General features: G+C 55.9%; 1 protein-coding gene across 1 annotated transcript in view; it reads right to left on the bottom strand.

Annotated features, from left to right (window-relative positions):
• The window catches only part of U2SURP (U2 snRNP associated SURP domain containing), a 44,939-nt gene that overhangs the window by 2,474 nt on the left and 16,166 nt on the right, over positions 1-26,299 (bottom strand). Inside the window, 15 exon segments of the mRNA XM_078882527.1 lie at positions 912-1,000; positions 1,003-1,318; positions 2,088-2,272; positions 2,958-3,068; positions 4,675-4,905; positions 4,907-5,001; positions 5,340-5,426; positions 7,458-7,818; positions 9,015-9,143; positions 10,847-10,934; positions 12,748-12,827; positions 15,203-15,365; positions 17,852-18,039; positions 18,756-18,822; positions 21,432-21,536. Of these exon segments, the coding sequence (XP_078738653.1) occupies positions 912-1,000; positions 1,003-1,318; positions 2,088-2,272; positions 2,958-3,068; positions 4,675-4,905; positions 4,907-5,001; positions 5,340-5,426; positions 7,458-7,818; positions 9,015-9,143; positions 10,847-10,934; positions 12,748-12,827; positions 15,203-15,365; positions 17,852-18,039; positions 18,756-18,822; positions 21,432-21,536 (2,295 nt within the window).

The following is a 26,299-nucleotide window of genomic DNA, read 5'->3' as shown; positions in this document are numbered from 1 at the left end:
GACGTCACCACTGAGCCTGTGCCAGGCCAGGTGCACTTTGAAGCTATCACGTGAAGTGTCGAAGGCTCGTTGACAGGAGGTCTTGGGACAGACCCAGCAGGTGCCATGGGGTGACTGCCTCCAACTGCCCAGGAGCAGCGTCCTTCACGAGCCTCCTCCATATCACTACCCCTACCACTACCCCTATCAGCACTACCACTACCCCTACCCACATCATTACCACCACTACCCCTACCACTACCCCTATCAGCAACTACCACTACCCCTACCCCCATCATTACCACCACTACCCCTACCACTACCCCTATCAGCAACTACCACTACCCCTACCCCCATCATTACCACCACTACCCCTACCACTACCCCTATCAGCACTACCACTACCCCTACCCCCATCATTACCACCACTACCCCTATCACTACCACCACCACTACACTACCCCTATCACCACCACTATCCCCCCCATGACCACTACCCCCATGACCACTATCACCACCACCATCACTACCCGCCATCACCACCACTACCCCCATGACCACCATCACCACTACCCCCATCACCACCTGGTACCACAACCCCTATCACCACCACCACCACTACCCCTATCACTACCAGCACCACTACACTACTCCTACCACCACCCCCATGACCACTACCCCCATGACCACTTTCACCACCACCACCATCACTACCCCCATCACCACCACTACCCCAATGACCACTCTCACCCCCCATCACCCCCATCACCACCTCCACCACCTCCGCCACCACCACCCCCACCACCATCACCACAACCACCACCACATCCACCACCTCCACCACCACCACCACCACCACCTCCACCACCACCACCTCCACCATCATCACCTCCACGACCCCCTACCACTAACGCCCACAATGCACCGCTCACCTGCGCGTGGTCTTCTTGCGCGACGACGACGATGACGACGACACGCCGGCGGCGTCCCGGACCGACGACGACGACGAGGCGGCGGCGGCGGCGGCGTGGTGGCGGCGGGGGGGGAGCGTGACGACGAGGCGGGGGCGGTGGTGTCTTCGTCGCCGCGTCGCGAACGCTGCGAGCGTGCCGGGGACGAGCGGTGCCTCGACGACGACGCCGCCGCCGCGGACGACGACGAGGCGGCGGCGGCGGTGGACGACGGAGCGGGAGGGGGGTGAGGAGGTGAGGTGGTGGAGGAGGAGGGGGGGGAGTCGCGCTGCGATCGCTGCTGACGCCGCTGCTGCTGCTGCTGGCGCGAGGAGCAGGGGCTGGGGTAGCGCTCCTCCGAGCCGGAGCGGCTGCTACTGCTGCGCTTCCTGTGGCGTGCGGGGAGTGGGGGGGGGGTGAAATGGTGGGTGAGTGAATGAATTGGTGGGTGAGTGAGTGGGTGGGAGTGTTGGGGTGTGAGTGAGTGAGTGAGTGGGTGGGTGAGTTGGTGGGTGAGGGAGTGAGTGGGTGGGTGAGTGGGTGAGTGAGTGGGTGAATTGGTGGGTGAGTGAGTGGGTGAGTGAATTGGTGGGTGAGTGTTTAGGTGAGTGGATGGTTGAATGGGTGGGTGAGTGGGTGGGTGGGTGAGTGAGTGGGTGGGATGGGTGCGTGAGTGAGTGGGTGGGATGGGTGCATGAGTGAGTGGTTGAGTGGTTGAGTGGGTGAGTGGGTGGGTGAGTGGGTGAGTGGGTAGGTGAGTGGATGGGTGGGGTGGGTGAGTGAGTGGGTGAGTGAGCGTAGGGAGGTTGGTGCGTGTGGGTGTGGTGATGTGTGATGTAGGTGGGTGGTTGGCTGGTGAGTGAGTGAGTAGTGTGGTGAGTGGCTGTGTGGTGTGGTGAGTGGTGTGACTGGTGAGTGGTGTGGTGAGTGGCTGTGTGGTGTGGTGAGTGGTGTAGCGAGTGGTGTAGCAAGTGGTGTAGCAAGTGGTTTAGTGAGTGAGTGGTGTGGCGAGTGGTGTGGCGAGTGGTGTAGCGAGTGGTGTGGCGAGTGGTGTAGCGAGTGGTGTAGCGAGTGGTGCAGCGAGTGGTGCAGCGAGTGTTGTGGCGAGTAGCTGGGCCACTGCGAGCCAGCGCCGTGGCCCAAGCCCTCCGGCCTCACCGCTCGCGACGTGACGACGATGACGACGGCACCGACGGTGTTGCCGGCGCCGCCGTCTGCTGCGGCGCCGGCTGCTGCTGCGGCGTGGGGGACGAGGAGCCGCGGCCGCCCTCCCTGCGCCCCTTCCGCTTCTCCTCCTTGTCGCGATCCTTCTTGTCGCGTTCCTTCTTCTCTTTCTCCTTCTCCTGGGGGGGGGTGAGGGGGGGTGAGGGGGGTGAGGGGGGGTGAGGGGGGGTGAGAACCGCTCTTGCAGTTCGTACGTTGGGAGCGCCAGCGACGTCGTTCGCGTGAACTGCTCCTGGCTGCCACAAACGCTACCGCCGCCACCCCTGCCGCTAACGCTACCCCCCCTCTCGCTATGGCTGTCGCTACCCCTACCGCTACCCCTATCTCCACCCCTACCCCTACCACGACCCCTAACACTACCCCTATCTCCACCCCTATCTCCACCCCTATCTCCACACCTACCCCTACCACTACCCCTATCTCCACCCCTATCTCCACCCTTACCCCTACCACTACCCCTACCTCCACCCCTACCCCTATCTCCACACCTACCCCTACCGCTACCCCGACCCCTACCGCTATCTCTACCCTGACCACTATCACTACCTCTACCACTATGGCTACCCCTACCACTATCTCTACCCATAAACAGCTACCACTACCACCACCGCTACCCCTACCACGACCCCTACCCCTACCACTATCCCTACCCATATACCCCTACCACGACCCCTACCACTATCGCTTCCCCTAGCACTTATCTCTACCCCTACAAGTTCAACACAGACACACACACACACAGCACGGTTGGCTACGCACGGTGCGAAAGAAGTTCAACACGTGGCACCGTCCCGTGGGCCGTACCCTTGCGAGCAGCTTGCTCCGATAGTGCTCCACCTGCTCCCGGATGCTCTGGCCGGCCTTCTTGTGGCGCTTGCCGCACTCCAGCTCATCCTGAAACTTCATCACCTTCAGCTGCGCGCGCACACACACAAAGATAAAGATTCTAGATTTGAAGCTTTCGTGACTGCAAGGATTCATATTCTTAGGTTTTTTCGGTAAAGTCACGTAGGTAAAAAATAAAAATCACGACGTTTCGGAGGCAACACAAGCTTTCGTCTTCAGGTGGAACCGTCACAGCACGATAGCTGTATCAAGTAAGTGAGAAATTCCAAAAAAACAGTCCTTGTATATATATACTGGTTGAGGGTGGGAGGAGCCAAGGTAGGCCCTGGATATTATTTTTGTGAGGTTCGGTGCGGCTGAAGCACGCTGTTAGGAATTTATCTCACTTGATACAGCAATCGTGCTGTGACGGTTCCACCTGCAGACTGAAGCTTGTGTTGCCTCCGAAACGTCGTGATTTTTATAAAATTTTTATTTTACTTTTATTAATTTTTATTTTTTACCTACGTGACTTTACCGAAAAAACTCACAGTATAAAGATCCCTCCCCGTGTAGCCTCAACAGACTGTTGGGGGGGCAAGTGCTGTTAGCGAGCGCCTATGAAGGCCGGCACGGCGCAGGGTGGGGTGGGTGGCCAGCACCACCCAGCAAACTCAACAACCCAGCAACTCAACAACAACAACAACAACATATTGTTAGGTTTTTTCGGTAAAGTCACGTAGGTAAAAAAAATTAAAATTAACCACTTGATGCAGCTATCGTGCTGTGACTGTTCCACCTGAAGACGGAAGCTTGTGTTGCCGCCGAAACGTCGTGATTTTTATTTTATTTTACTTTCATTAATTTTTATGAATCCTTGCAGTCACGAAAGCTTCAAATCTAGAATTAATACACTACTACATACCTATACTCGTTGGTTCTTTCGGTAAAGTCACGTACGGTAGAAAAAATAATAGAGACAATCACAGCAAGGGAAACTGCTGAAGCCAACACTTGGCAGGACCCTACAAAAACCTTTAGACTCAGTGACGCTTTGCTGGCTAAGCAAGTGTAACATTCCCTTATAATTCCCTGAGATAGCTTTTAATTAAAACATTTAAATTAAAAATTAACTCACAGCGGCCTAAAGCCTACAGCTAGGCCTAAAGCCTAGAACTAGGCCTCAAACTCTCCCTTCGTATCGTACCCCCCGCGTGTGTGAAAGGGAGTTAATGTTTAACAATGTTACATTCCCTGATGTTTTTAAATAGAAACATTTACATTTAAAGCTTTTACATTAATAATTAAAACATTTAAATTAAAAATTAACTCACAGCGGCCTAAAGCCTACAGCTAGGCCTAAAGCCTAGAACTAGGCCTCAAACTCTCCCTTCGTATCGTCCGATTAGGTGTATCAACATCGTCCCCTACTGCAAACACTTGGCAGGACCCTACAAAAACCTTTACACTCAGTGAGGCTTTCCTGGCTAAACAAGTGTAATAATACATTATGTTTATATTCCTTGGTTATTCGTTCCTACCAGCCCACCCCGCAGGGACCTGTTCTACCTACGTGACTTTACCGAAAAAACCCAAGAATATGAATCCTTGCAGCAGTCACGAAAGCTTCTAATCTACAACAACAACAACCACAACAACAGCAACCACCACCCATCACCGACGAGCTTCAACACACCTCAATCTCCCTCAGCTTGGCTCTCTTCTCCTCCGACACCTCCAGGGACTTGAGCAGAGATTTTTGTGCGGACTCATCATTGACCGACGAACCGGAACCAACGGCGCCACCCTGCCCCGGCTTGCCCTGGTCGCCGACGCCGCCAGCGCCCCCAGCGGAGCCGGCGGGACCTCCGCTGGGACTGCCGGCGGAGGAGGAGGAGGAGGCGGCGGCCGTGGCGGCAAAGCCCGGGCGGCAACTTGCCGCCCGCGGCGCCAACATTGCCGCCGCCGCTGGCATCGTCCGAGTCGTCGTCCCTCTTGCTGCCCGACGGAGCGGGGGAGCGGCCTGGGGGGGGAGGGGGGGGGGGCGGGGGGGGGGGAGCAGCGGTTAGCGCCGTGCTGGGCTATCAAACCGGTGGTGGTGGTGGTGATGGTGGACGTGGTGGTGGAAGTGGTGGTGGAGGTGGTGGTGGACGTGGTGGACGTGGTGGACGTGGTGGACGTGGTGGTGGACGTGGTGGTGGACGTGGTGGTGGAAGTGGTGGACGTGGTGATGGACGTGGTGGTGGACGTGGTGGTGGTGGACGTGGTGGTGGACGTGGTGGTGGATGTGGTGGTGGTGGACGTGGTGGTGGTGGACGTGGTGGTGGTGGACGTGGTGGTGGTGGACGTGGAGGATCTTACGGGTGGTGTCCGTGTCCAGGTCGTCCACGCGCTCCCACTTGGACGACGCGATGGGCAGCACTGGCTTCTTGGGGAGAGCATCGTCCACTACAGCAACAACAACAACAACGACAACAACAATAACGACAACAATAACAACAATAACGACAACAACAGCAATCAGCAGCAGAGCTCACCCGGTGAGCGGAGGGTGAGCGAGTGGGCAATTGAGCGAGTGGGTGCGTTAGCGTGTGTGGGCGAGTGAGCGGGTGCGTGAGTGGGTGAGCGGGCGAGTGCGTAAATGTGTGGATGGGTGAGTGGGTGTGTGAGTGAGCGAGTGAGTGTGTGGGTGAGTGAGTGGGTGCGTTAATGAGTGTGTGGGTGAGTGAGTGGGTGCGTTAATGAGTGTGTGGGTGAGTGAGTGGGTGAGTGAGTGAATGAGTGGGTAAGTATGTGGGTTGGTGAGTGTGTGGGTGGGTGAGCGTGTGGGTGAATGTGTGGGTGAGTGGGTGGGTGAGTGGGTGAGCGTGTGGGTGAGTGGGCGCGCGAGTGAGTGTTGTTGTAGTGATGTCATAGTGAGTGTAGTAGTGAACTAGTTAGTGTAGTGGTGAGCTAGTTAGTATAGTAGTTAGTGTAGTAGTGAGTGTAGGAGTGTAGTAGTGAGTGTAAGAGTGTAGTAGTGAGTGTAGTAGTGTAGTAGTGAGTGTAGTAGTGAGTGTAGGAGTGTAGTAGTGAGTGTAGTAGTGAGTGTAGTAGTGAGTGTAGTAGTGAGTGTAGTAGTGAGTGTAGGAGTGTAGTAGTGTAGTAGTGAGTGTAGTAGTGAGTGTAGTAGTGAGTGTAGTAGTGAGTGTAGGAGTGTAGTAGTGAGTGTAGGAGTGTAGTAGTGAGTGTGGTAGTGAGTGTGCTAGCTAGTGTGCTAGCTAGTGTAGTAGTGAACTAGTTAGTGTGGTAGCTAGTGTAGTAGCGAGTGTAGGAGTGTAGTAGTGAGTGGAGTAGTGAGTGTAGGAGTGTAGTAGTGAGTGTAGTAGTTAGTGTAGTAGTGAGTGTGGTAGTGAACTAGTTAGTGTGATAGTTAGTGTGCTAGCTAGTGTGCTAGTTAGTGTACTAGCTAGTGTGGTAGTGAGTGTGGTAGTGAGTGTGGTAGTGAGTGTGATAGTGAACTAGCTAGTGAACTAGTTAGTGTGCTAGTTAGTGTGCTAGCTAGTGTGGTAGTGAGTGTGCTAGCTAGTGTGGTAGTGAACTAGTTAGTGTGCTAGCTAGTGTGCTAGTTAGTGTGCTAGTTAGTGTGCTAGCTAGTGTGGTAGTGAACTAGTTAGTGTGCTAGCTAGTGTGGTAGTGAGTGTGCTAGCTAGTGTGGTAGTGAACTAGTTAGTGTGCTAGTTAGTGTGCTAGTTAGTGTGCTAGCTAGTGTGCTAGTGAGTGTGGTAGCTAGTGTAGTAGCGAGCGAGCGCCGTGCGGGGCAGCCCGTCAATGTCGTAGTGAGTGTGGTAGTGAACTAGTTAGTGTGCTAGCTAGTGTAGTAGTGAGTGTGCTAGTTAGTGTAGTAGCTAGTGTAGTAGTGAGTGTAGTAGTGAGTATGGTAGTGAACTAGTTAGTGTGCTAGCTAGTGTAGTAGTGAGTGTGCTAGTTAGTGTAGTAGCTAGTGTAGTAGTGAGTGTAGTAGTGAGTGTAGTAGTGAGTATGGTAGTGAACTAGTTAGTGTAGTAGTGAGTGTAGTAGTAAGTGTGCTAGCTAGTGTAGTAGTGAGTGTGCTAGTTAGTGTGCTAGCTAGTGTGGTAGTCAGTGTGCTAGTTAGTGTGCTAGTTAGTGTGCTAGTTAGTGTGCTAGCTAGTGTAGTAGTGAGTGTGGTAGTGAACTAGTTAGTGTGCTAGCTAGTGTAGTAGTGAGTGTGGTAGTGAACTAGTTAGTGTGCTAGCTCGTGTAGTAGTGAACTAGTTAGTGTGCTAGCTAGTGTAGTAGTGAGTGTGGTAGTGAACTAGTTAGTGTGCTAGCTCGTGTAGTAGTGAACTAGTTAGTGTGCTAGCTAGTGTAGTAGTGAGTGTGCTAGTTAGTGTGCTAGCTAGTATAGTAGTGAGTGTGCTAGTTAGTGTGCTAGTTAGTGAGCTAGCTAGTGTAGTAACGAGTGAGCGAGCGCCGTACGGGGCAGCCCGTCGATGTCGTCCCCGGCCTGCATGGGCAGCCCGTCGAGGTCGTCCAGCGGGGCCCCGTCCAGCGGCCCGGCCCCCCTCGCCCGGGACGGCCCCTCCCCTCCGCCCCCCTCCTCCTCCTCCTCCTCCAGGGGCGCCCCGTCCACGTCGTCGTCGTCAAGGGGCGCCCCGTCCACCTCCTCCGTCCCCGCCGCCGCCGCCATCGTGGTCATCGTCACCCCCAGGCTCATCAGCAGCGAGGCGGCCACGGTGGCGGCTGCGGCGCCACCACCGCCGGCGGCGCCCAGCAGGGGCAGCGCGCCCAGGGGGATGGCACCGGCGGCGGGGGGCGGGTCTCCATCGTCCTCCATGGCCTGGGGAGGGGGGTAGGGGAGAGGGGGGATGGGGGAGAGAGGAGTGGGGGGGGAGGTGGGAGGGGGGAGTGGGGTGAGGGGATGGGGAGGGGGGAGGGGGGGGGAGGTGGAGAGGGGGGAATGGGGAGGGGGAGGAGAGGGGAGGGGTGGGAGGTGAAGAGGGGGGAGTGGGGAGGGGGAGGGGGGGGAGAGGAGTGGGGGGGGAGGTGGAAAGGAGGAGTGGGGAGGTGGAGAGGAGGGGTGAGGAGGGGGTGAGGGGATGGGGGGGGAGAGGAGAGGAGTGGGGGGGGAGAGGAGTGGGGAGGGGGTGAGGGGATGGGGGGTAAGGGGAACGGAGGGAGGTGGAGAGGGGGGAATGGGGAGAGGGGGAGGGGATGGGGGGGTGAGGGGATGGGGGGGAAAGCATAGGGGAGGGAGAGGAGTGGCGGGGAGGAGTGGGGAGGGGGGGATGGGAAGGGGGGGGAGAGAAAAGAGGAGTGGAGGGAGGGTAGGGGGGGGGAATGAGGAGGGGGGAGAGGAGTGGGGAGTAGGGGGATAGGGGGATGGGAGTTGGGAGGGGAATGGGGAGTGGGGAGAGGGGAGTGGAGGGGGAGGAGAGGAGTGGGTAGGGGAGAGGAGAAGGGGTGAGGAGGGGGGGGGGGTGGTCTGTGAGTCTGCACGGCTCAATAAGAGCTTTGCGTCCAACCCCACTAGGACTTCTAGATTTGAAGCTTTCGTGACTGCAAGGATTCATATTCTTAGGTTTTTTCGGTAAAGTCACGTAGGTAAAAAATTTAAATTAATAAAAGCAAAATAGAAATCAAATAAAAATCACGACGTTTCGGAGGCAACACAAGCTTCCGTCTTCAGGTGGAACCGTCACAGCACGATTGCTGTATCAAGTGAGAGAAATTCCCACTAGGACTTATTTTGGTCATGAATGAATGAATGTCAAGAATTAATTGACGAACGAACGACTGAACTAATCAAGGTGCAATGCCTGTGTGTACGTGCAATGTGCGCGTGCGTGCAGTGTGTGTGTGCGTACGTGTGTGCGAGCGTGTGTGTGCGTGCGTGTGTGCGTGCGTCTGTGTGTGCGTGTGCGTCTGTGTGTGTGCGTCTGTGCGCGTGCGAGCGTGTGTGTGCGTCTGTGTGTGTGCGTGTGTGTGTGTGTGCGTGTGTGCGTCTGTGCGTCTGTGTGCGTGCAGGCGCGGTACCACGGAGACTTCCTTGCCGTCGTCGTTGATGCGCACGAGTCCCAGGAAGACGTTCTGCAGCTTGATGAGGAACGAGTCTGGGTACACGGCCCAGTCCTCCCACGCGCGGAAACACGACATCACCTTTTGCTGCACGCACGCAAACACACCATGACATGCACGCACGCAAACACACCACACACGAAGCGGCAGCAGCAGGAGCAGTAGCGCAGTAACAGTAGCAGCAGCAGCAGCAGCAGAAGTAGCAGTAGAAGTAGCAGCAGTAGTAGCAGCAGCAGAAGTAGCAGTAGTAGTAGCAGCAGTAGTAGTAGCAGCAGTATCAGCAGCAGTAGTAGTATCAGCAGCAGTAGCAGCAGCAGCAGTAGTAGCAGCAGAAGTAGCAGTAGTAGCAGCAGAAGTAGCAGTAGTAGTAGCAGCAGTAGTAGTAGCAGCAGCAGTAGTAGTAGCAGCAGTAGCAGCAGAAGTAGCAGTAGTAGTATCAGCAGTAGTAGTATCAGTAGTAGTATAAGCAGTAGTAGTATCAGCAGCAGTAGCAGCAGTAGCGGTAGCAGCAGTAGTAGTATCAGCAGTATCAGCAGTAGCAGTATCAGCAGTAGTAGTATCAGCAGTAGTAGTATCAGCAGCAGTAGCAGCAGTAGCGGTAGCAGCAGTAGTAGTATCAGCAGTATCAGCAGTAGTAGTATCAGCAACAGTAGTATCAGCAGTAGTAGTATCAGCAGTAGTAGTATCAGCAGTATCAGCAGCAGTAGTAGTATCAGCAGCAGCAGCAGTAGTAGTATCAGTAGTAGTATCAGCAGCAGCAGCAGTAGTAGCAGCAGCAGCACAGTGCACGTGAGAAGCGTTGAGGGCAGCAGGCACAATAGGGAGAGGGAGAGATGTCGTGAGCTTTCGTTTTCCCCTCGTTCCGAGTTCATCGCCACTGCGGGAGACAAAGGCGGCCGGGCACGACGCTGGCCACCCACAACCCACCCCCCCTCCACGTGTGCCACTGTGCCGGCCTTCATAGGCGCTGTGACTCGCTAACAGCCTCACACAGCACAGTCTGTTGAGGCTACGTAGCCAAACGTGTTGTGTGTGTTTGTTGAACTTCTTTCGCACCGTACGTAGCCAAACGTGTTGTGTGTGTGTTGAACTTCTTTCGCACCGTACGTAGCCAACCGTGGCTATGTGCAGGTGGTTCACAGTACATCCCCTGGACCTCTGAAACCAAAGAAAAAGATCCCCCCGTATAGCCTGAACAGACTGCAGGGGCAAGTGCTGTTAGCGAGCACCTATGAAGGCTGGCGCTGTGGCACACGGGGGGTGGGTGGACAACACAACGCCCGGCCGCCTTTGTCTCCCCAGTGACGATGTTTACACACCGCACCAGACACTCATTTGAGGCTGAGTCGACCTAGGGGAGGCCCAGGACCGGTTCAGATAATCGTCACTTGTGTTGGCTGTGAGCGGGAATCGAACCCGGGTCGCCAGGCTCGTAGCGCAGCGTAGCGCTAACCGCTACACCACCGCTCCCCACACACACACACACACGCACACAGACACACGCACATAACACACGCACACAAACACACGCACACAGACACACACACACGCACACAGACATACACACACGCACACAGACACACAGACAGACACACAGACACACACGTACACACACACACGCACTCAAACACAGACAGACACACAGACACACACACGCGCACACACAGACACGCACAGAGGCGTGCACACATACACGCGCACACAGACAAACACACGCACATACACGTGCACACACACACACACCCCCCCACACCCCAGGCTGCACGACAGGTCAGCGAGAGACTCCGCACCTTGAACTGCTCGGCCTGCAGGCGCCCTTGGATGGACTTGTAGACCTCGTGGATGTCGGCGAAGATCTGCGGCAGCTTGGCCTCGAAGCTGGCAGAGGGGACATCGAGACGGAGGAGTGCCGAGAGCGTGCGATGGTGAACGGCGGTGGCGATGGTGGTGGTGTGACGGTGGTGGCGTTGACGGCAGTGGTGGTGGCGACGGTGGTGATGGCGGTGATGGTTGTAGTGGTGGCGGCGGCGGTGGTGATGGTGGCGGCGGTGATGGTGGTGGTGTAACGGTGGTGGTGCCGGTGATGGCGGTGGTGGTGGCGGTCGTGATCATAGCAGTGGTGACTGTTGTGGTGACGGTGGTGGCAGTGGCGATGGTGCCAGTGGTGGCGGTAGTGGTGGTGGCTATGTGAGCTCAGCTGACATACGCAACGACCAATACGTACATACGTACGTGAACTTAACAAATTTTTATTTTATCAGGTGAGGCCTCCACTGAGCTACAGACCCATCGAGACCTATACTCAAGAGACCCATAGACCCACAGAGACCCATACGCAAAGAGACCCACAGACCCCGGAAAACTCGCATACAACCAGAGACCCACAAGGTCCCAACAAACTTAACGACTTTACCAGGTAAGGCCCCAACCGAAGCTGCGATGTAGTAGCAATTTTTTTCAGAAGCGAATCTGGCTGTCACAAATGACAGCTGCTCAACAGATTGGCAGCTCATCATCGCAAGGCCGTAGCCGTGGAGTCAACATTGGGGGGGGACCAAATCTTCCATGTGGTTCTGGGGGTACCCCCCCCAGAAAAAAAATCTAAATTTGAAAACGAATTTCCTGCCTAAATTATTAAAAATTCACTAACACATAAGATGGACTTTTTATTTATATTTTAACAATAATGTCTAATAGTGTATTGTGTTACATTTCTCTGTTTTCACTTTTTCACCTTTGTTTCATTGTATGTAATGGCAGAGATTAGGGATTAATAAAGTACAACCATAACCACAATCATATAAACCGAAATCGATTTTATAGCAATATATTGGGGGGGGGGGACATTTTGAGCATATCTGAATATTGGGGGGGGGGATGTGTCCACCCCAATATCGATTTCTATAAAAGGTAAATTTGTGAATGTGTGTGTCTGTTCAAAATGTTTAGCGTACTTCCCGACATGCAACAAACTTGAAATTTGCCATGTGGGTACTTTTCAGACGGTACACCATGCACAAATTATAAAAATTGATTTATTTTTTTGGGGGGGGGAGAAAGCTGTCTCGGGTATGGACCAATCAACTTCAAGGACAGTGCATATCATTACCATCATCAGAGTTGTTTCTTTTTTGTTTGCATTTTGACTGCTTGTGTTGTGGTTATTGCAAACATGATGCCTTGTATAAAGGTGTCAGTTTTTGTACCAGTTGAAAGGGTAAAAACCTATCACTACTGGTCATTAACATCTCGTAGCCACCGTGCGTGTTGAACTTCTTTCGCACCGTACGTAGCCAACCGTGCTGCTTGTACACCATGGGAACCTCATTTGGCAGTAAAAATATGATAATTGTTTTTTTACCCTTCTATCTGGCAACAAAACTGACACCTTTTTACAAGGAGTCATGTTTGCATAGACCGCAATACCTGCAGTCATAATACAAACAAAAGACATAACTCTGATAATGTGCACTGTCCAACGCATGTGAGACTAGGCTCTAAGGAAAGCTGTCTCGGGTGTGGACCAATCAACTTCAAGGACAGTGCACATACATTATCAGAGTTGTGTTTTTTGTTTGCATTATGACTGCAGGTATTGCGGTCTATGCAAACGTGACTCCTTGTAAAAAGGTGTCAGTTTTGTCGCCAGATAGAAGGGTAAAAAACCAATTACCGTGCTGCGTGTACTCACTATTTCCTGTAGTAGGAGGCGTTGGCGACCTTCGCGCACGAGTTGTGCAGGATGTCCGACACGACGTAGAGACGGGCGATCTGGGGAAGACAGATTGCCAGTCTTGTGTTCATAACAGCAGCAGGAAGGAGGAGAAATCCGATGAGCCGTGAAGCTCTTTCGTCACAAATATCCAGTCGAGGGGCACGGGGTAAGAACGTCACAACGGCAAAAAAAAAGATAAAGATCCCCTGTGTAGCCTTAACAGACTGTGGGGACAAGTGCTGTTTGCGAGCACCTACGAAGGTCGGAACGGGACACGAGGGGGTGGGTGGCCAGCACCACGCCCGACCGCCTTTGTCTCCCACAGTGGCGATGTTTACTACACACCGCACCAGGTACTCGTTTGAGGCCGAGTCGACCTAGGGGAGGCCCAGGACCGGTTCAGATAATCGTCGCATGTGTTGTTGGCCGTGAGCGGGAATCGAACCCGGGTCGCCGGGTTCATAGCGCTAACCGCTACCCCACCGCTCACAACAGCGAACACAGTTGCACAAGCGCACGATGGGCGTGCCAAGTACAATAACGGTAAACACTCTTTGGTCCTTTCGGTAAAGTCAGGTAGAAAGAAAATAAATTAAATAACAGAGTACGACGTTTCGATTGCAACACAAGCAACCGTCTTCAGGTACAACTAAATTCGAGAGAGACAAAACACAGACACGGAGACACACAGACACAGACAGACACACAAGCGGAGGGAGGGAGGGGAGGGAGGTAGGGAGGGGTGAGCAGGAGGGAGGAGTGGGTGGGTGGGAGGGAGGGGTGGGTGGGAGGGGTGGGTGGGTGGGTGGGAGGGGTGGGTGGGTGGGTGGGAGGGAGGCAGGGAGGGAGGCAGGGAGGGGTGGGAGGGGTGGGCGGGAAGGAGGGAGTGGGTGAGAGGGAGGGGGTAGGGAGGGAGTGGAGGCAGGGAGGGAGTGGGAGGGGTGCGTGGGAGGTAGGGAAGGAGGGAGGGGTGGGAGGGAGGGAGGGGGTGGGCAGCAGGGAGGCAGGGAGTGGAGGCAGGAGGGAGGGAGGGGGTGGGCAGCAGGGAGGCAGGGAGTGGAGGCAGGGAGGGAGGGAGGGGTGGGAGGCAGGGAGTGGAGGCAGGGAGGGAGGGGGGGTGGGCAGGAGGGAGTGGAGGCAGCAGGAGGGAGGGAGGGGTGGGCAGGAGGGAGTGGAGGCAGGGAGGGAGGGAGGGGTGGGCAGGAGGGAGTGGAGGCAGGGAGGGAGGGAGGGGTGGGAGGCAGGGAGTGGAGGCAGGGAGGGAGGGAGGGGTGGGAGGCAGGGAGGGAGTGGGAGGGGTGCGTGGGAGGTAGGGAAGGAGGGAGGGGTGGGAGGGAGGGAGGGGGTGGGCAGCAGGGAGGCAGGGAGTGGAGGCAGGAGGGAGGGGGAGGGTAGGAGGCAGGGAGGGGTGGGAGGGAGGAGTGGAGGCAGGAGGCAGGGAGGGGTGGGAGGCAGGGAGTGGAGGCAGGGAGGGAGGGAGGGGTGGGAGGCAGGGAGTGGAGGCAGGGAGGGAGGGGGGGGTGGGAGGCAGGGAGTGGAGGCAGGGAGGGAGGGGGGGTGGGCAGGAGGGAGTGGAGGCAGGGAGGGAGGGGTGGGAGGCAGGGAGTGGAGGCAGGGAGGGAGGGAGGGGTGGGAGGCAGGGAGTGGAGACAGGGAGGGAGGGGGGGTGGGCAGGAGGGAGTGGAGGCAGCAGGAGGGAGGGAGGGGTGGGCAGGAGGGAGTGGAGGCAGGGAGGGAGGGAGGGGTGGGCAGGAGGGAGTGGAGGCAGGGAGGGAGGGAGGGGTGGGCAGGAGGGAGTGGAGGCAGGGAGGGAGGGAGGGGTGGGAGGCAGGGAGTGGAGGCAGGGAGGGAGGGAGGGGTGGGAGGCAGGGAGTGGAGGCAGGGAGGGAGGGAGGGGTGGGAGGCAGGGAGTGGAGGCAGGGAGGGAGGGAGGGGTGGGAGGGAGGGAGGGGTGGGAGGCAGGGAGTGGAGGCAGGGAGGGAGGGGGGGTGGGCAGGAGGGAGTGGAGGCAGCAGGAGGGAGGGAGGGGTGGGCAGGAGGGAGTGGAGGCAGGGAGGGAGGGGTGGGCAGGAGGGAGTGGAGGCAGGGAGGGAGGGAGGGGTGGGAGGCAGGGAGTGGAGGCAGGGAGGGAGGGAGGGGTGGGAGGCAGGGAGTGGAGGCAGGGAGGGAGGGAGGGGTGGGAGGCAGGGAGTGGAGGCAGGGAGGGAGGGGGGGGTGGGCAGGAGGGAGTGGAGGCAGCAGGAGGGAGGGAGGGGTGGGAGGCAGGGAGTGGAGGCAGGGAGGGAGGGAGGGGTGGGAGGGAGGGAGGGTGGGGTGGCCAGGAGGGAGGGGTGGGCAGGAGCGAGTGGAGGCAGGGAGGGAGGGAGGGGTGGGAGGCAGGGAGGGAGTGGAGGCAGCAGGAGGGAGGGGGGGTGGGCGGTTTCGCCGGCACCTTCTTGGGCAGCGGCGTCTGCAGGATGGAGAGAGACTCGGCAATGCACTCCACCACCTCCTCGGCCGCCTCGGCGTGCTGCAGGCAGAAGGCCATCGCGTCGCCGATCTCCGACTTGCGCGGCGTCAGCCCCCGCAGCACGTTCTCCAGCTTGTCCCGCTCGCTGCGCAGGATACAAAGGCAAAGGTCACCCGCGTAGCCTGCCACACGCTGCGGGGGCAAGTGCTGTTGGCGAGCGACTATGAAGGCCGGGACGGTGCAACACGAGGAGTTGGGTGGGTGGCCAGCACACAGACAAAGGTCCCCCGCATAGCCTGCCACACGCTGCGGGGGCAAGTGCTGTTGGCGAGCGACTATGAAGGCCGGCGCTGTGGCGCACGAGGGGGTTGGGTGGGTGGCCAGCACACGGAGACAAAGGTCCCCCGCGTAGCCTACGACAGGCTGCGGAGCAAGTGCTGTTGGCGAGCGAATATGAAGGCCGGCACGGTGCAACACGAGGGGGTGGGTGGCCAGCACCACGACCGGCCGCCTTTGTCTCTCCCCCAGCGGCGATGTTTTACCACACACCGCACCGCTAACTCATTTGAGGCTGAGTCGACCTGGGGGAGACCCGGAGCCGGTTCAATCGTCTCTGCTGATGGTGTGCAGCGGTCAAACTCGGGCCGCCGGGTTCGTAATCCGGCGCTCGCTAACCGCTACACTTGGTGCGGTGACGTCACCACGGCGCTTGTGCCAGGCTAGGTGCACTTGGAGGCCACGTGAAGTTTCGAACGCCGGCTGCAGTGCAGCAGTGTAGTGTGGTGGAGTGCGGTGTGGCACGGTGCAGTGCAGTAGTGGTGTGAAGAATGGTGCAGTAGTGTGTAGCATTGTATTGCAGAAGTGCAGTGCAGTAGTGTAGTGTGGTGTAGTGTGGTGTAGCGTGGTGCAGTGTAATGTGGTAGTGCAGCGCAGTGTAGTGCAGTGCAGTATGGTGTAGTGTGGTGCAGTGTAGCGTGGTGCAGTGCAGTGTGGTGCATTGTAGTGTGGTGTAGTATGGTGTGGTGCAGTGTAGTGTGGTGAGTGCAGTGCAGTGCAGTGTGGTGCATTGTAGTGTGGTGTAGTATGGTGTGGTGCAGTGTAGTGTGGTGTAGTGCAGTGCAGTGTAGTGTGGTGTGGTGCAGTGTAGTTTGGTGAGTGCAGTGCAGCGCAGTGTAGTGCGGCAGTGCAGTGTAGTGCAGTGTGTGGTGCAGTGTAGTGTAGTGCAGTGTAACGTGGCAGTGTAGCGCAGTGTAGTGCAGTGTGTGGTGCAGTGTAATGTGGTAGTGAAGTGTGGTGCAGTGTAGCGTGGTGTAGCGTGGTTCAGTGTAGTGTGGTAGTGCAGCGCAGTGTAGTGCAGTGCAGTATAACGTGGCAGTGTAACGCAGTGTAGTGCGGCGGTGCAGTGTTTGGTGCAGTGTAGCATGGTGTAGTGTGGCGCAGTGTAGCGTGGCAGTGTAGTGCAGTGTAGCGTGGCAGTGTAGTGCAGTGTAGCGTGGTTCAGTGCAGTGTAGTGCAGTGTAGCGTGGCAGTGTAGTGTGGTTCAGTGTAGTGTAGTGCAGTGTAGCGTGGCAGTGTAGTGTAGTGTGGTGTAGTGTAGTGTGGTGTAGTGCAGTGTAGTGTAGTGTAGTGCAGTGTAGCGTGGTTCAGTGTAGTGTAGTGCAGTGTAGCGTGGCAGTGTAGTGCAGTGTAGCGTGGCAGTGTAGTGCAGTGTAGCGTGGTTCAGTGTAGTGTAGTGCAGTGTAGCGTGGCAGTGTAGTGTGGTTCAGTGTAGTGTAGTGCAGTGTAGCGTGGCAGTGTAGTGTAGTGTGGTGTAGTGTAGTGTGGTGTAGTGCAGTGTAGTGTAGTGTAGCGTGGCAGTGTAGTGTGGTTCAGTGTAGTGTAGTGCAGTGTAGCGTGGCAGTGTAGTGTGGTGTAGTGTAGTGTGGTGTAGTGCAGTGTAGTGCAGTGTAGCGTGGCAGTGTAGTGTAGTGTAGCGTGGTTCAGTGTAGTGCAGTGCAGTGTAGCGTGGTTCAGTGTAGTGTAGTGCAGTGTAGCGTGGCAGTGTAGTGCAGTGTAGCGTTGTTCAGTGTAGTGTAGTGCAGTGTAGCGTGGCAGTGTAGTGTGGTTCAGTGTAGTGTAGTGCAGTGTAGCGTGGCAGTGTAGTGTAGTGTGGTGTAGTGTAGTGTGGTGTAGTGCAGTGTAGTGTAGTGCAGTGTAGCGTGGTTCAGTGTAGTGTAGTGCAGTGTAGCGTGGCAGTGTAGCGTGGCAGTGTAGTGCAGTGTAGCGTGGTTCAGTGTAGTGTAGTGCAGTGTAGCGTGGCAGTGTAGTGTAGTGTAGCGTGGTTCAGTGTAGTGCAGTGCAGTGTAGCGTGGTTCAGTGTAGTGTAGTGCAGTGTAGCGTGGCAGTGTAGTGCAGTGTAGTGTGATGCAGTGCAGTTTGTGGTGCAGTGTAGTGTGGTGTAGTGTGGTGCAGAGCGGTGTAGTGCAGTGTAGCGTGGAGCGTAGTGCAGTGCAGTGTAGCGTGGCAGAGCAGCGTAGTGCAGTGTAGCGTGGAGCGTAGTGCAGAGCAGTGTAGCGTAGCAGTGTAACTTGGCAGTGTAGTGCAGCGTAGTGCAGCGAGTGCGGCGCGCGCGCGAGCGGTGCTGCCCCTCACTCCTCCTTGAGCTGCCCCTTCTTGAGCGGCTGCTCGCTCTCGCTGCCCTCTGCCAGGCCCTGCAGCAGCAGAGGCTCAAGCTCCTCGGGCATCCCCTGCAAGTACGGGTTGAGGGGTGGCGGGCGCCACACCGAGCCGCCCTCGAACATCCGGAACTCGGCCGTGCGCCAGCGCGTTGCCGAATCGCCCTGCGGGTCGTGGGGGGAGGGGGGGTCATGGAGAGGTGGGTCTTTGGGTGCCGCTCATACGGGGGTCTCTGTGTGAGTCTATGGGTCTCTGTGTGAGTCTATGGGTCTCTCTGTGTCTCTGTGTGAGTCTATGGGTCTCTCTGTGTGTCTGTGTGAGTCTATGGGTCTCTCTGTGTCTCTGTGTGAGTCTATGGGTCTCTCTGTGTGTCTGTGTGAGTCTATGGGTCTCTCTGTGTGTCTGTGTGAGTATATGGGTCTCTGTGTGAGTCTACGGGTCTCACTGTGCGAGTCTGTAGGTTTCTGTGCGAGTCTACGGGTCTCTGTGTAAGTCTACGGGTCTCGGTGTGAGTCTACGGGTCTCGGTGTGAGTCTACGGGTCTATGCATGAGTCTACAGGTCTCTGTGCGAGTCTGTGGGTCTCTGCGCATGTTTACGGGTCTATGCATGAGTCTATGGGTCTCTGTGCGAGTCTACGGGTCTCTGTGCGAGTCTACGGGTCTCTGTGCGAGTCTACGGGTCTCTGTGCGAGTCTATGGGTCTCTCTGTGAGTCTATGGATCTCTGTGCGAGTCTATGGGTCTCTGTGCGAGTCTATGGGTCTCTGCGTGAGTCTATGGGTCTCTGTGTGAGTCTATGGGTCTCTGTGCGAGTCTATGGGTCTCTGTGCGAGTTCAGACCCAGACCTCAAATCGGACCGATCGCCTCCCAGGAGTGTACCTGCAGGATGGAAAACAGCCTCCAGCGGTAATAGACGTGGGCTGGACTTTGGTTGTCAAAGAGAAACCTGCAGCACACACGCACACGGCAGGCGAGCCGGCCACCGTCAACGCCACGCGCAGGGCTTGCAGCCAAGAATCAGATAAGCTGTGAAGCTCTTTAGCACACAGATGTCTTGGTTGGGGGGGGGGGTCGCACGGGGTAAAAACGCTACAACAACAAAGACAAAGATCCCCCGTGTAGCCTGTAACAGACTGCAGGGGCAAGTGCTGTTTGCGAGCAGCACCTATGAAGGCTACCGGCGCTGTGGCACACGAGGGGGTGGGTGGCCAGCACCACGCCCGGCCGCCTTTGTCTCCCCAGTAGCGATGTTTACACATCGCATAAGGTACTCATTTGAGGCTGAGTCGCCCTAGGGGAGGCCCAGGACCGGTTCAGACCCAGGGCTTGAACCCAGTCTATCCACAGTACTGGCAGTGCCTCCGACACGGCCACTGTGAACCCAATAAGAGACACCCAGACCCAGGGCTCGAACCCAGGTGGCTCCAGCGTACTGGCAGTGCCTCCGACACGGCCACTGTGAACCCAATAAGAGACACCCAGACCCAGGGCTCGAACCCAGGTGGCTCCAGCGTACTGGCAGTGCCTCCGATACGGCCACTGTGAACCCAATAAGAGACACCCAGACCCAGGGCTCGAACCCAGGTGGCTCCAGCGTACTGGCAGTGCCTCCGACACGGCCACTGTGAACCCAATAAGAGACACCCAGACCCAGGGCTCGAACCCAGGTGGCTCCATCGTACTGGCAGTGCCTCCGACACGGCCACTGTGAACCCAATAAGAGACACACCCAGGCCTCGAACCCTGGCTTTTCCAGAGTACTGGCACCTCAGGAGAGGCGAAGAGAAAAGACAAACTGCTTGGCAGACCAAGAGGGAGCGACGTAAAGAAAAAGCAACAAACACCTCTGGAGCTGCCACCGCATTCACTTGCAATTGCTTAGGCAAAGATTGTCACTCAAGGATTGCGAAACCTACAGCTGACCTCGTAGGGTGCGAAAGAATCGTCTCGAGAGAGAGACACAAAGGCCTATGGATGGCAAGTGTCTCCGACACGACCACTGTGAACCCACTGAGACACCCCAGACCCAGGGCTTGAACCCAGGATCTTGACAATGTTGGCTGTGTCTCCGACACGACCACTGTGTCCCCACTGAGACACCCCAGACCCAGGGCTTGAACCCAGGATCTTGACAATGTTGGCTGTGTCTCCGACACGACCACTGTGAACCCACTGAGACACCCCAGACCCAGGGCATGAACCCAGGATCTTGACAATGTTGGCTGTGTCTCCGACACGACCACTGTGAACCCACTGAGACACCCCAGACCCAGGGCTTGAACCCAGGATCTTGACAATGTTGGCTGTGTCTCCGACACGACCACTGTGTCCCCACTGAGACACCCCAGACCCAGGGCTTGAACCCAGGATCTTGACAATGTTGGCTGTGTCTCCGACACGACCACTGTGAACCCACTGAGACACCCCAGACCCAGGGCATGAACCCAGGATCTTGACAATGTTGGCTGTGTCTCCGACACGACCACTGTGAACCCACTGAGACACCCCAGACCCAGGGCTCGAACCCAGGTGGCTCCAGCGTACTGGCAGTGCCTCTGACACGGCCACTGTGAACCCAATAAGAGACACCCAGACCCAGGGCTCGAACCCAGGTGGCTCCATCGTACTGGCAGTGCCTCCGACACGGCCACTGTGAACCCAATAAGAGACACACCCAGGCCTCGAACCCTGGCTTTTCCAGAGTACTGGCACCTCAGGAGAGGCGAAGAGAAAAGACAAACTGCTTGGCAGACCAAGAGGGAGCGACGTAAAGAAAAAGCAACAAACACCTCTGGAGCTGCCACCGCATTCACTTGCAATTGCTTAGGCAAAGATTGTCACTCAAGGATTGCGAAACCTACAGCTGACCTCGTAGGGTGCGAAAGAATCGTCTCGAGAGAGAGACACAAAGGCCTATGGATGGCAAGTGTCTCCGACACGACCACTGTGAACCCACTGAGACACCCCAGACCCAGGGCTTGAACCCAGGATCTTGACAATGTTGGCTGTGTCTCCGACACGACCACTGTGTCCCCACTGAGACACCCCAGACCCAGGGCATGAACCCAGGATCTTGACAATGTTGGCTGTGTCTCCGACACGACCACTGTGAACCCACTGAGACACCCCAGACCCAGGGCTTGAACCCAGGATCTTGACAATGTTGGCTGTGTCTCCGACACGACCACTGTGAACCCACTGAGACACCCCAGACCCAGGGCTTGAACCCAGGATCTTGACAATGTTGGCTGTGTGTCTCCGACATGACCACTGTGAACCCAGAGACACCCCCCAGACCCAGGGCTCGAAAACAGGATCTCGACAATGTTGGCTGTGTCTCTGCCATGGCCATTATGAACCCAGAGACACTCAGACCCAGGGCTCGAACTCAGGCTCTCAACAATGTTGGCTGAGTGTCTCTGCCATGGCCATTATCGACCCAATAAGAGAGACGCCCAGACCCAGTGCTTGAACCCAGGGGCTCTTGGTTCAGCGTTTCCGCCACGGCCACTGTGAACCTGCTGGTGCCGGGTGGGAAGAGTGCGGGCACCTCACCTGTACATGGGGTTGTTGATCTCCCGGCTCATGATGATGGCTTCGAAGAGCGGTCCCTCGCGCACCACAAACTCGATCATGCGGTGGATGAGGCACAGCAGGGGCCTGCAGCACAGCACCGAGGCGTCACGCACGGCCCCCGCAGCCAGTTACCCGGCAGCTACCCACTCAGCCATCTACCTACCCACTCACCTACCTGCCTACCCACCCACTCACCTACCGACTTCACCTATCCAGCTACCTAACCACTCACGTACTGACTCACCTATCCAGTTACCGAACCACTCGCCTATCCACCGACCTACCCACTCACCTATCCATCTAGCCACCCAATCACCTACCAACTCACCTATCCAGCTACCTAACCACTCACGTACTGACTCACCAATCCAGTTACCTACCCACTCACCTACCCACTCACCTATCCAGCTACCAACCCACTCACCTATCCACCTACCAACTCACCAATCCATCTACCCACCCACTCACCAATCCAGTTACCGAACCACTCACCTACCGATTCATCTATCCAGCTACCTAACCACTCACGTACTGACTCACCTATCCAGTTACCGAACCACTCGCCTATCCACCGACCTACCCACTCACCTATCCATCTAGCCACCCAATCACCTACCAACTCACCTATCCAGCTACCTAACCACTCACGTACTGACTCACCAATCCAGTTACCTACCCACTCACCTACCCACTCACCTATCCAGCTACCAACCCACTCACCTATCCACCTACCAACTCACCAATCCATCTACCCACCCACTCACCAATCCAGTTACCGAACCACTCACCTACCGATTCATCTATCCAGCTACCTAACCACTCACGTACTGACTCACCTATCCAGTTACCGAACCACTCGCCTATCCACCGACCTACCCACTCACCTATCCATCTAGCCACCCAATCACCTACCAACTCACCTATCCAGCTACCTAACCACTCACGTACTGACTCACCAATCCAGTTACCTACCCACTCACCTACCCACTCACCTATCCAGCTACCAACCCACTCACCTATCCACCTACCAACTCACCAATCCATCTACCCACCCACTCACCAATCCAGTTACCGAACCACTCACCTACCGATTCATCTATCCAGCTACCTAACCACTCACGTACTGACTCACCTATCCAGTTACCGAACCACTCGCCTATCCACCGACCTACCCACTCACCTATCCATCTAGCTACCCAATCACCTATCCATCTAGCTACCCAATCACCTACCAACTCACCTATCCAGCTACCTAACCACTCACCTACCGACTCACCTATCCAGCTACCTACCCACTCACCTACCGATTCACTTATCCAGTTACCTAACCACTCACCTACTGACTCACCTATGCAGTTACCTACCCACTCACCTACCCATTCACCTATCCACCTACCAACTCACCAATCCATCTACCTACCCACTCACCTATCAAGCTACCTACCCACTCACCTACCGACTCACCTATCCAACTACCTAACCAATCACCTACCAATGCACCTATCCAGTTACCTACCCACTCACCTACCGATTCACCTATCCAGTTACCTAACCACTCACCTACTGACTCACCTATGCAGTTACCTAACCACTCACCTACCCATTTACCTATCCAGCTACCAACCCATTCACCTATCCATCTAGCTACCCACTCACCTATCCATCTAGCTACCCACTCACCTACCGACTCACCTATCCAACTACCTAACTACTCACCTACCGATTCACCTATCCAGTTACCCACCCACTCACCTACTGATTCACCTATCCAGTTACCCACCCACTCACCTACTGACTCACCTATGCAGTTACCTAACTACTCACCTACCCATTCACCTATCCAGCTACCAACCCACTCACCTATCCACCTACCAACTCACCAATCCATCTAGCTACCCAATCACCTACCGACTCACCTATCCGACTACCTAACCACTCACCTACCAATGCACCTATCCAGTTACCTACCCACTCACCTACCGATTCACCTATACAGTTACCTACCCACTCACCTACTGATTCACCTATCCACCTACCAACTCACCAATCCATCTACCAACCCACTCACCTACCGACTCACCTATTCAACTACCTAACCACTCACCTACCAATGCACCTATCCAGTTACCCACCCACTCACCTACTGATTCACCTATCCAGTTACCTAACCACTCACCTACCGATTCACCTATCCACCTACCAACTCACCAATCCATCTACCTACCCACTCACTTACCGACTCACCTATTCAACTACCTAACCACTCACCTACCAATGCACCTATCCAGTTACCCACCCACTCACCTACTGATTCACCTATCCAGTTACCTAACTACTCACCTACTGACTCACCAATCCAGTTACCTAACCACTCACCTACTGACTCACCTATCCAGCTACCTACCCACTCACCTACCGACTCACCTATCCAACTACCTAACCACTCACCTACCAATGCACCTATCCAGTTACCCACCCACTCACCTACTGATTCACCTATCCAGTTACCTAACTACTCACCTACTGACTCACCAATCCAGTTACCTAACCACTCACCTACTGACTCACCTATCCAGTTACCTACCCACTCACCTACCGACTCACCTATCCAACTACCTAACCACTCACCTACCAATGCACCTATCCAGTTACCCACCCACTCACCTACTGATTCACCTATCCAGTTACCTAACTACTCACCAACTGACTCACCAATCCACTTACCTAACTACTCACCTACTGACTCACCAATCCAGTTACCTACCCACTCACCTACCCACTCACTTATCCATCTACCTATTCACATATGTTGAACTTCTTTCACACCGTACGTAGCCAACCCTGCTGTGTGTGTTGAATTTCTTTCCCACCGTACGTAGCTAACCGCACTCATCGGGAGTTCGGCCAATGTCGAAACGCAGAACACCGAGATTTTTTTAAACGCCCACTACCAACTCGTCCTCACGACGGCAAGACGTTCTGGACGCGAGGGTCTCCCCCGCGCTTTAAACCCAGGCGCCACTGTCGCTAGATGTTAACTCCCTCGCCCGGTACGCAGGAGGTCGTGGGTTCAACCCCGACCCTGACGCCTGCTGTACATTCGGAGTTTGCGTGTCTCTCCTCTCTCTCTCTTTCATCCCGCGGGCGCGTGGATTTTTCCCTCCGGGACCTCCAGTTTGTCCCCTCCACATTGATAATCTGACATCACACGTTGAAGAGGTATTTGTCTCTGGATCTCTGTGGGTCTCTGAGTATGGGTCTCCGTGGGTCTCTATTAGTCTGTAGAAACGTGTGTTTAGAGTATTTGGCTGCTATAGGTTTCTGTGGGTCTCTGTGGTTCTATGGGTCTCTATGCGTCTCTATGAATATTGGTCTCTATGGGTCTCCATGAGTCTATAGAAACGTGCGTTTAGAGAGTATTTGGCCGGGGCTTAAAACGCAGCCACTACGTTGGGTTGCTATAATTTGTGATGGCCGGATCGCTTCTCAAAAACGAGGTCTGCTCATTGTGAGCGTCGCTCCTCCGCCCTCCGTCGTTACCGGAGGGCGACTGCCTCCAACTGCCCAGTAGCGTCCTTCACGAGCCTCCTCCACAGACACCGCTGGTACCAGTCATCGGGAAGTCCACTCAGCTCTACATCCTCTTGTATCACATCACTCCATCTTTTCTTTAGCCCGTTTAGCCTCCTCTATCCGGCCGAACAAAAGCTGTTTCGTCATGCGGTGGCTGGGCATGCGGGCTACATGGCCCAGCCAACGCAGCCTTGCCTGCTGTAGGCACTCAATGATGGGACTTTGTCCAGATCTTTCAAGGATTGTTTAGCAGTCTCCTGCCCTGAGTGGAGGACTGTCCACTCCTCATGGTGACTGAAGCCAGAGCCGTTCCACCGGACCTCCTGAATGCCACAGAGATCCAGGCTGTACCAGTCCAGCTCCCGACAGAGGAGTGGCAGCCTCTCCTCCGCATTGAGCATTCGGACATTCTACGTGGCCACCCGTAGTGGCTTTGGATGGGTGCGAGGGGCTGGCAACCCCTCCACCTTCAACCTAAATACCACTAAACTACGTGGAAGAAAATCTAGCTTAAGCTTTTCTGTACCATCACCACCCCAACAACCCACACAACCCCTGTCGTGTCGCGGTTTGTCCTCTGTACCAGGGGCGTCCTATTCAAATTTAACTTTTTCGTGTTTTTTCAAAAGGTCAAAAACATTACCCCCATCCCTGCTATGCGTGCGTGCAGGAGTGAGCGTACGTGTGGAAGAGCGTGTGTGGGACAGTAAGGAGGAAAACAGCTGGTGCATTGGCCAGTCATCTGTCAGTAAGTTGAACCATTGGCACCTGCTGGGTCTGTCCCGTGACCTCCTGCCAGTGGGCGTTCGACACTCCACGTGGCCTTAAAGTGCACCTAGCCTGGCACAAGCACCATGGTGACGTCACCGCCACTTAGTGGCGATTGGCGGCGTTTGTTGCTGTTGTGGGAGTGCGTGCGTGTGTGGGAGTGCGTGCGTGTGTGGGAGTGCATGTGTGAGTCGGCGTGTGTGCGTGTGTGAATGAGTGAGTGCGTGTGAGTGCGTGCGTGAGTGCGTGAGTTTGAGTGCATGTGCGTGCGTGTGAGCGTGTGCGTGGGAGTGCGTGCGTGGGAGTGCGTGCGTGCGAGTGCGTGCGAGTGCGTGGGAGTGCGTGCGTGCGAGTGCGTGCGTGGGAGTGCGTGCGTGAGTTTGAGTGCATGTGTGTGCGAGCGTGTGCGTGGGAGTGCGTGCGTGTGCGTAGGAGTGCGTGCGAGTGCGTGCGAGTGCGTGCGAGTGCGTGCGAGTGCGTGCGAGTGCGTGCGAGTGCGTGCGAGT

Source organism: Lampetra fluviatilis, chromosome 66 (assembly GCF_964198595.1).
Source record: "Lampetra fluviatilis chromosome 66, kcLamFluv1.1, whole genome shotgun sequence".
Classification (NCBI taxonomy): domain Eukaryota; kingdom Metazoa; phylum Chordata; class Hyperoartia; order Petromyzontiformes; family Petromyzontidae; genus Lampetra; species Lampetra fluviatilis.
Note: the sequence above shows the minus strand (reverse complement) of the source record. Positions and strands in the feature narration are given on the sequence as shown.